Raw genomic sequence first — 10,583 nt, forward strand, 5'->3', positions numbered from 1 at the left:
TCTTCAGAAAAGTCTAACTCTGAACTCCGTGAACAATAATCTACCTTAAATGAGTCAGAGTAACCACTGCAATCTTGAAGAACCCACTCAAACCAAATATAGAATGTCCCTATCTAAACTTGGATAGCATTATTTTCACAACAATCATGATCTGACAGTTAATATGTTTATAACCAATACTTTTGAACATTCAGAAAATTTTGTTTTCATTTGTTCATGAAAATACCAATATTAAAATGCTTTGTTCATCTTGTATAGGAATATTCATTTTGCTGTCATCTGTACTAGAGAAATTCAACACAGAACCCACCCCTATTTGCTTCACACGGTTTTCCTTACTTTAATTGGTAATGCAGATAAAAGAATGAAGTTACATTTCCCGTAAGTTTCTAAGGTGAAATGGGAACACTTGATTCTATGCTACTCCCCCCACAAAAAACCCAAAACAAACAAACAAACAAAAACCCTTTCTCCTTGCCAAATCTGATACCAAAACTGGCTGGCTCTTAGAACTATGCTTCTAAAGAAAATGCATTCGTGGGAATTTTAACAGAAAACCCATTATACTCACACTGTTACTAAAACTTCTGCAAGTTCTTCTCTTCAGAAAAAAAGAGCCTCATTTTAAATACTGATACTTCTAAAGAAAATAAAGCATCAATTCTCTACTAAGATTTTTTTTGCGGGGGGGGTAGAAAAACAAAAGAATCACATATTTTCTAAAACTGCAGAATGACTACCCTAATTAAATCAATCCCAAAGAATGAAACCCCAGACTAAACAACGAGTAAACAACTGCAGGGTTCTGTTTTTCTTTCAATGAGTTCGGCAGTAAGAGACGATTCTTAAAATGTGTATTCGAGGCCAGGCGCGGTGGCTCACGCCTGTAATCCCAGCACTTTGGGAGGCCGAGGCCGGTGGATCACGAGGTCAAGAAATCGAGACCATCCTGGTCAACATGGTGAAACCCCGTCTCTACTAAAAATACAAAAAATTAGCTAGACATGGTGGCACCTGCCCATAATCCCAGCTACTCAGGAGGCTGAGGCAGGAGAATTGCCTGAACCCAGGAGGCGGAGGTTGCGGTGAGCCGAGATCTCGCCATTGCACTCCAGCCTGGGTAACAAGAGTGAAACTCCGTCTCAAAAAAAAAAAAAAATGCATATTCGAATTATGCAGTTTCACCTTGTCAACATCTCTTAATACATAAACAAGTTCTAAAAGGTAATCGGAAATTCAGTCTCCATATAGTTTCAGGATTACCATACCGTTTTCCCTGTTACTCTACTATGTAATTTAGAACAGCACTTTGTTACAATCTGTCCCTAAATATCTAAGAACAGATCTTAAGTTAAATAAAGGGGGAAAACAATGGCTGTGGGGAGACTGGAGTGGAACCAGCAATGAAGCAGCAAAGGTAGCATTTTCTAAGGTACTGGCTCCATTTTCAGACTACTCTGTTACTGTCTGTTTCAATTTAAGGGCACCCACTTATAAAACTGTCTCTCCTGTATACATTCATGGTTTCAAAGCAGTAAGTATCAACAATTGGATTTATTAGCATCTTCCTTTAGAAGACCTTAAAACACTCTTGATGTTTATGATCTCATTTACCTTCCAGCTTGTGACACAGAAAGGGGAGGATTATAATTACCCCCATTTTACAGACAGGGAAAGTGAGAAGGAAGGATTAAGTGGCTTGCCCATAGTCACACAATGACTCATTAAGATCAGCAACTAGAAACCTGGTTTCCTGATTCCTGGTTTAGTGTTCCACATACTATGCTTCCTTCTATGAAGTACTATTTTTGTAAAGGTTTCTCTTTCAATAAAAGAAACAGAGTAAGTCATGTGACTTTCATTCACGGAAGCCCGTGTGTGTTTTCATTAGCACCTTGGTTGTCCGCTCTTGTGACTAGAGTGGGAGCAGTGCACACAGTATTATCTTATTGCGGCCAGAGCCAGCCAACTAAAGCAAACCAGCACCTGCCACAGCAAACACAGCGCTTGTGAGGTTTGCCAATCACTCACTGGATTTCTGAATTTAGGAAAATTCTCTCCTTTATGACTTCAAAAGGCAAACTTTTTCAACATAAATTATGGTTTTATTGTCAGTTTGGAAACATGTCTCATCATTCTTTCACCATAGGATAAGAATTGATAGTCCTTGTATTAAACAAAATTTAAATATGGATACTTTCAGTGGTAATTCTTAACTAACCTGTTTCATACACACACACACATATATATATATATGCCATTTTTAGAATAAAATCCCACTATAGAGGAACACTAAAACAGCATACTTTATGGTGTTCACCAATCTACCATCCTAACACAAAAACATATAGCGTTAATTTTAAAAATCAGTTTTAAAGCACAGGAAATTCAGTAGCATATTTCCAATTCCCAAAAAACAACAAAACCTAACAGACTGGTTAGAGTTTTCCACAAGTACACACACCAAAAAAGCATGATAAGTAACCTTCACTTGCCCTCAAGTAAGATGCACAATTTAGAGTTTGCTCCGGACTAACAAAAACAGAGGTACCTGAGATATACTTTGTAATTGGCTGTTGCACTGAGACCCACCCTATTCACAATTCCATTGTAAACAACTGCCAGACAGGGCTGGACTCTTACCTCTCCGCTGCCACTTATGCAAATAGCAAACATTACCCAAGTAACCCCAGATTATTATGCATCAGCATCACTAATGATGTCGTCCCACGCAGAACACAAGAAGCTCAGCGTGGAAACACAGGCCACTTCTAAGAGCCAGGCAGGGCAGGGGGCTGCCCAGGAAGTGCTTTCTCTATTTCATCTTCAAAGACATGCTTTGCAAGTCTGCCTTCTACAAATCATTTCCTCAAAGGACGCTTATCTACCACTATGAACTCTGTATTCATGAGCACCACAAACACATTTCTAGTGTATGTGTGAGCTAAATAAAAGTGGATGTTCGTCCCAAGTTTGTAAATGTTTCCTTTCTGTCTCAACAGACCACAACTTTGGCCCAACGTGGACCAAGGTGACTAGCCTTTCCTGTTCTCCTGTTCTCTGTGTTCAATTTAGTTTACTAGAAACCCAATGGGGCAGGTATTGCTGTCTTCAAAATGTTGTTTTGGCGTAGCAGACTGACTACAGTTATCTATTTTGATTTAAAGGAGTCCTTTTACTTCTTAGAAGAGGGTTCACCCTGATACCCACACAAACTTGGACAAACAGCAGCCCCAATGATCTCCCATCTCTGTTCAGCAGCCACAGAATACACACAGTCGTTTGTACTTCAGAATCGAGAATCATATGGACTGAAAGGAATTTTATGCTGGTGGGAAATCTTAAAAACTCAATCCAGTCTCTAAATAAACTTATCTCTTAGAGTTCAAAATTTTCACTAGTCTCAAAAGGGCATTATCTCCTATTTGGATTCCAATTCTGAATGTATCAACTTGATCAGAAAGGCCTTGAGTCCCTCCAGGCCTGTAGACACAAATTACAGCTCACATCTGCTGCTATGGCAGAGCCCACGGCCGGGGCCCCACCTCCACCCAGTCCAGGTTTGTCCCACCGACTCCACTGAAAGCAGGAAAAGGTGTCATGTTCTCAGGCTGCTTTTCTGATGAGAATCAGATTCAGGCAAGACGCAGCCGCTTTCATGTTCACTCCAGCATATATCCATTTGTACACTTCATGAACGTGTGTGTTTCTCCACTCAATTATACTGCTGCTGCTGTGTTTATAACGGTCTGTGTCTCATAAGGCAGCTAATCCTTCAACTGACACACTCGCAATAGTGTTTAACCCAACCGAAGTGACCTTCAGCTGAGAACCGCTGTTCACGGGACACGTTCTGGCAACTTCCAAGGATTTAACTGGATGCTGAAGCACAGCACTCCTGACAATTCTCTGTGACTTTTTTCATCTTCCAGTCTATGGTTTTAATAAAGGAAATCGCCTTTCCTCTATTTCACTAGCATAACAGGAGATTCACCCCACAGCTATAATTTCAAATCCCATGGACCAACAGTTCTAAATACACTATAAAACAGATATTAGATTTGGATAGCATTAAACTGGTCTATTTAGGAGCAAAAGGCTGGGAATCCCACTTTGATCCTCATCTTATGACCCTTGAAGACTGCTTAAACCTTAGGCTCACATCTAGTCCAAAATCTAAATAACACTATTTGTTGCTGTATGTTTCACTGTTCCCACAAAGCCTCCATCCTGCTAGGAGCCCTACAAAGAAAACAGCTACAAAATGAAATAAACGCTCTGAAACTGAACATTCACCTTTCCCTTTCATCGCCCCCATCCCAAGGACCATTCAAAGTTTACACAGCCAGAATGCACCACCAGCTGCAAAGTCAGCCCAGCTCTCTCTCCTCATGGATATTTGATGAGAACGACAAGAACAATACCAGGCACCCTCCTATCCCATCGTTCTTGAGAAGACCTGTGTTTTTTGTCTTTCCCTTGTCTTCTCCAAAGCACTGGTTCTAAATCCTGGCTACACACTCAGATCATCCAGACAACTGAAAAATGCCCTCCCTGCCTCACAGCCATCTCATGTTTTGCCTGAATGTGTCTGGGGTGAGGCCCAACAGGCAATTTTTCATTCCTCCCCAGGTGAGTCTCCCCTGGGACAGTGTCCTCAGAGAGTTGTCCCCGCGGCCAGCAGCATCAGCCCTGCGTAGAGACTCACTAGAAATGCAGAGCCTGAGCCCCGCCCCAAAGCTACAACATCAGAAGCTGCGGGGTTAACCCAAGCAGGAGATCCCTGTTTCAGCAAAGCCCCCAGGTAACTCGCACGTATGCTCAGGTAGAACACCACTGCATTATTAGGCTGTGCTTATGCAGCCCACCGTGTCACCCCTCAAGAGAAAAATAATGCCTCCGATGGAAAAGCTCCTGCAGTGGATGTGTCAAATTCAAACGGTTAACTGTGGCCGTTAGCAGCCACCAAAATGGATGCTCATTTCTTAAATGACTTTCAGGTCTGAACCTCCAGGCTCACCAAGAATCAGGAGGAGCACGGCTCCAGAAGCATAGGGAAAGGTGCAGGCTGTGGCTGGGGGCAGCGGTGTGGACCCGCAGGTCCTCCCCGAAGAACGGACCCAGGTACCCAGAGGAAGACAGCCGGGTGAGCCGCGGCCTCCAGGGCCGCTGGTCTGAGAGATCTTCTACTGTATGAAGGGACGGGGGACTGTGGAGCGCACAGAATGGGTGAATGGGTGGGGCCTCAAAAAAAATCACTTCCCTCCCACGCAGAAAACGTCACTTGCAACTCAAAGACGAGTTGAGTGTTCCTGGAAATTCTCTTAAGTTAGAGAACAAGGTAGCCCATGGAAAAACAAAACAAGGGCCAGAGTCAGGCTGATGGCTTTTGGGTCAAAGTCCCCAAGAAGTGAGAGCCGTGAAACCCAAGGGGCCCCCCACCCGCTGCCCCACCCCTCCTTCCCACAGATGCCAAGGCAAAGGGCCTCACCTTTCACGATGGTGGCCTCCTTTAAGTGGTGGGACAAAAAGTCGATGCTGGCGTACGTGTTAGCAGGGGGCAGGGTTCCGGGACCCGGCCCCCCGCACCCGCCGCCCGCGCTGCTGACACCCACGGCGCTGATAAGACCCCCGAGGCTTCGGGTCCGGCCCCAGGAGCTCTTGTCTCCCGGCTGCGGGAGCTGCGGCGGTGGAGGCTGCGGCTGCGGTGACGTCCCGGGTTCCTCCCTCACGTCGATGGCGATGTAGTTGAGGCCGTTCTGGAAGCCGGCAGAGGTCTCCCTGCGCATTGGGGAGCCGCTGCTCCCAGGACAGCCCACTAAGCCCCCAGGCTGGCCCGGGGTCCACGGCCGGCCCTGTGGGGCCGAGGGGGGCACCGGCTGCACCTGTCGGGGGGAAGTGGGCGGCTCCTCGCTCCCTCCAGGGCCGCCGCCCATGCCGCCCTCGCTGCTTTTCCTGAGAGACACGTTTTCCACGGAGGCCGAGTTGTGGCGCTTGGGGTTGTGGGCGAAGGACGGGGACACGGGGGTGACCGTCGTGGTGGAAGAGAAGGTCTCGGAGCTGTGGCGGCGGCGGCCGCCCTGCGGATCCGCGCGGATGACTTTGGCACCGCGGTGGGGGTCAGGGGGCTGGCCGGCCTGCAGGAAAGCCTCCACCCCGGACACCTGCTCCATGAGGCTCAGCCTCTTCACGCCCGCCGTCGGGCTGGCCACGCGAGCGGCTTCCGGCTTCGGGGGGGCTGCGATGGGCTGCGGCGGCGTGGCGGCCACGCCGAACGCCATCTCCGTGTAGTCACCATTGTCCCCGGTCTCCGAGGACGTCGACGAGGCGGCGCCCGGGCCCTGGGTGGCGGTGGCAGCGGTGGTGGTGGCCAAAGCGGGGGGCAGGCGGTACAGCTCCCCCGGGGGTGGTGGCGGCGGTGGCAGCTGCAGCGACAAGGATGGGGACGCAGGCGGGCGCGGGGGCAGCGGCGGGTACGGGGAGGAGCCCTCGGGGGACAGGAGAGCGTCCAGGGAGCCCACGGGGTGGCCGCTCCGGGTACCCGGCTTGGGAGACTTGGGGGAGCTGAAGTCGAGGTTCATGTAGTCGGAGAGCGGGGAGCGCTGCCGGCTGTCGCTGCTGGTGCCCGGGGTGCCTGAGCCCAGCGACGAGGCTGGACTGCTGGCGGACAACAGCGAAGACGACGAGGCCGCGGAGGCCAGCAGGGGAGGCGCGGGCGGAGACAGGCGGGTGCCCGGCTCGCCGAAGTCGATGTTGATGTACTCGCCGGGGCTCTTGGGCTCCGGAGGCAGGGGATACTCGTGCATGCTGGGCAGGCTGGGCAGCCCCTCCAGGGACAGGCGCGTGGGCCGCACTGCCCGCCCGCGCTGGCCCAGGAAGCCATCGGGGCGGCCGCTGCCAGGCCGCGGGGGCAAAGGCACTAGTGGGTGAGGAGGCTGCGTGGGGCCGGCCCCCGGCGTGGCCTGAGGCTCCAGCCGCTCCTCCTCCAGGATGCGCCCCACGGGGGAGCTCATGAGCACGTACTGGTCGCTGTCGCCGCCGCACGTGTAGGACGCCTTGTAGGAGCGCGGCAAAGTGCTGTAGCAGCAGCCTGGGACGCCCCTAAGCGGCTCGCCGCCGGCGTGCAGGGCCGCGGAGAAGAGGTCCGGCGGGGTGCCTGCGTCGCCGGGGGACATGTTGAGGTAGTCCCCGTTGGGCAGCAGTTTGCCATCCGCCTGCTCCATGGGCAGCTTGGAGCCGCACCACATGCGCATGTACCCGCTGTCCTCGGGCGAGCTCTCCGCGGGCGAGCTAACCTTGTAGCTGCCCCCGCTGACAGCGAAGGTTCTGCCGGCTGCAGAGGTGGGCGCCGGGCCCGCAGGACCCGCGGGGGGCACGGCAGCGGCGGCGAGGGCCCTGGGCTGCAGGATCTGCTTGGGGGCGGACACGCTGGCGGGGCTCATGGGCATGTAGTCGCTCCTGCAGCTGCTTCTCCCGCTGCCCGCAAGGGCCGCGCCAGGCGTCATGGGCATGTAGCCGTCGTCTGCGCCCAAGTTGCTGCTGGAGCTCCGGTGGGAGCCGATCTCGATGTCCCCGTAGTCCTCTGGGTAGGGGTGGTAGGCCACCTTAGGGGAGGACGCAGGGCAGGACGGGCAGAGGCGGCCCGCGCTGCCCGAGAAGGTGGCCCGCATCAGCGTGTACTCATCCAGCGAGGCAGAAGAAGGCTGGGGGACCGGCCGCTGCCGGGCCGGCGTGGTCAGGGAGTAGGTCCTTTTGCGCAGCCCTCGGTCCAGGTCCTGGGCCGCGTCCCCCGATACCCTGCGGTAGGGGCGGCCGCAGTGGCTCAGGGGCCTGTCCATAGTCATGTACCCATACAGCTCGCCACCACCGCCGCCGTCCCGGGCCGGGGGCGTCTCCGCGATGGACTCCGGCGTGTTGCTCCGGTGGCTGCAGAAGGCGCGCAGGTCGCCGGGGCTGGAGCCGTACTCGTCCAGGGACATGAAGCCGGGGTCGCTAGGGGAGCCCGACGCGGAGGCGCTGCTGCTGGAGGGCCGCTGGCCGGGGCCGTGGTGCAGCGGGTGCGGCAGGGGCGGGTGCGCTCCCGGCAGCGGTGGGTAGGAGCCCGAGCCGTGGCCGCTGCTGGACGACAGGGAGCCGGGGCTGGTGGCAGCGGGCGGCGAGTGCGCCACCGGCATGGACATGGAGCGGCTGTGCTGCAGCGCGCCCCCTGCCGGTAGCAGCGCCACCTTGCTCCCGCGGCCGCCGCAGCCGCCGCTCAGGGTGTGCGAGCGGCTCAGGGGCGCGCGCGCCGGCCCGGGGCTCAGGGGGCTCCCGGCCACCGACACCGGCCTGGCGCCCGCGCCCGCGGCCGCCGCCGCCGCGCCGCCGTCGCCCTCGCTGGCGGTGCGCACCCGGCACGAGCTGCACTTGGCGGCCGGCGGGGTGGCGGCCAGGCTGTCGGTGCGCGAGCGGCGCACCAGGCCCGTCTGGCTGGGGGGCAGGTTGACCAGGTGGTGGTGGCGGCGCGCGCCGGGCACGCTGATGGGGTGCGTGGCCGACGACCCCGACGACTGGCTCTTGCTGCGCGGCCGGAACTCGAAGAGCTCCTTGAGCGCCTTCATGGCCTCCAGGATGGTCTCGTGGATGTTCTGCGCCACCACCGAGTCGTCCGCCTGCATCCAGAGCTCGCCGGGGCCCGTGACGGCCGAGCGGCCCACCTCGATGAAGAAGAAGCTGTCCGAGTGGCCGCAGCGGCGGATGTTCATGAGCTGCAGTGTCACCGACGGCTGCTCGCAGTTGAGCTTCACGAAGCCGATGGTGCGCGCCGACAGGCACAGGCGGTACACGCCTGTCAGGTTCTTGCTCTGGCCCAGACCCTTGGGCTTCAGGTTCACCTGCCACACCTCGCGGTAGGCGGCCGTGGCGGGCGCCACCAGCCCGTAGTTGTCCTCGGCCCCGGCGGCGCCGGCGGAGCCGCCCAGGGCTGCGGGCAGGGAGCCGCTACAGGAGGCGGCGGGCGCGGCGGCGGGGGGCGCGTCTCCGGCGGCCGCGCGGCCCTCACTGACCAGGTCGGTGAGCGCGCGGTACCAGCCCTCCTGCTCCTGCTCGTTCTCTGCGGCCACGGCGAAGTACTCGTCCTTGGTGTAGAGGGCGATCAGGTACTTGTGCTTGGCGTCGGCGCGCTTGTTGATGTTGAGGCAGCAGTCGAGCGCGATCACCCGCTTCGGTGCGCCCGCCTTGCTCCGCCACTTCTTCTCGCTCTCGTAGTACTCGAGCCGCGGCGGCTGCGGCGCCGACCCCCCGCCCGCCGTCGCCTCGTCGCCGCCCGCGCCGGGCCCGCGCAGCACGAAGAAGCGCTTGTGGCCGTGCTTCTGCTTGCGCAGGTAGCCGCACTTGCGCACGCTGTGGTTGTTGTTGTTGTTGTTGTTGTTGAGGTTGGGGCCGTCTCCGCTCGCCGGCCCGGGCGGCCCCTGCCGCGGCGGGCTCGCCATCGCGGGCGCTTCAGGCCGCGCCGCCCAGGCCCGGCGCCCAGGGGCTGGGGCGAGGGGCGGAGAGGGCGCGGGCGGGGGCGGCTCCCTCCCACCCTTGCGCCCGGCCGCCCGCCCGAGCACGCGTCCCTCGGGCCCAGGCGGCGGGGAAGGTCCGGGGAGGCCCGCGGGGGCCAGCCCCGCTCGGCGGCGCCGCGCCCTCCGCGCTCCGGGGGCTCCCGAGGATGCCCGACGCGGGCGGTGGCCGCCCCCCGGCCCGGCTGCCTGCGGCCGCTGCCTCCCTGGCTCTCGGGCGGCGCCTGGGGACGCGCTGGCTGGGCCGGGAGTCGGGGTCCCTGAGCCGCGGGGCCGAGCCTAAGGCGCGCGCGGCCGCAGCGGGGCTGCTGCTGCCGCGTCGCGCTCCGGGGAGCCGGGGTGCGCCGTGGCGCTCGGGGTCCGCGCCGCCGCCGGGGCTGCTGCTGCCGCTGCCGCTGCCAAAGGCGACCCGGGCTCGTCGCGGTCCCCGCCGCACAGTGAGTAACACATCGCGCACCGAGTGACTGAACTAAGAAGAGCAAAACAACATGTGACTCGGCGTTACGCAGGCACACACGGCGCTGCCGCCCCGCCCCGCCGCCCCGCATTGGCGCCGCGTCCCCCGACGGACGGCTCGCTTGGCCAATCGGTGAGCGGCTCGCGGGGGCGGGCCGCGCGCCCCCGCCCCGCCCCCCTTTCTCCCCGGGCCGCGTTTCCCGCCGTCCCCTCCCCCTACAGCGGAGGCCCCGGCCCGGCCGGGCGGGGTGGGGGCGGCCCCGGCCTCATTAATCAGCGGCTCGCTCTGGATGCCCGCGGAGGAGATGCCACCCAAGGCGGGAAAAGGGACGCGGAGGAGGGGCGGGGCTGGCCGCGGCGCGCAGGGCCGTTCGCTCCCTTCTTAGACTCAATTAATTGGGCTCGAGCTTCCGCCGGGGAGGGGGCGCTGGGCGGGGCCGCGCGGGGCGGGGCGGGGGATCCGGACCGGCGGCGGGGGCTCAGGCCTCGCGGGGGAAGCCGGGGCGATAAACAGGGCTGTGCTCTCGGGACGCGGGGTCCCCAGTTTGGGCGAGGGCGGCCGCTCACACGCTTGGGGTGGGCGCG

The 10,583-nt window shown here is 57.9% G+C and overlaps 1 protein-coding gene across 1 annotated transcript in view; it reads right to left on the bottom strand.

Annotated features, from left to right (window-relative positions):
* Window positions 1-9,988, bottom strand: part of IRS2 (insulin receptor substrate 2) — a 33,675-nt gene extending 23,687 nt beyond the window's left edge. Inside the window, exon 1 of the mRNA XM_035293921.3 lies at window positions 5,492-9,988. Coding sequence (XP_035149812.1) covers window positions 5,492-9,470 — 3,979 coding nt within the window. The 5' untranslated portion in view covers window positions 9,471-9,988. The remainder of the gene's footprint in view (window positions 1-5,491) is intronic.
* Between the last annotated feature and the right edge of the window lie 595 nt (window positions 9,989-10,583).

Source organism: Callithrix jacchus, chromosome 1 (assembly GCF_049354715.1).
Source record: "Callithrix jacchus isolate 240 chromosome 1, calJac240_pri, whole genome shotgun sequence".
NCBI classification, from domain to species: Eukaryota; Metazoa; Chordata; class Mammalia; order Primates; family Cebidae; genus Callithrix; species Callithrix jacchus.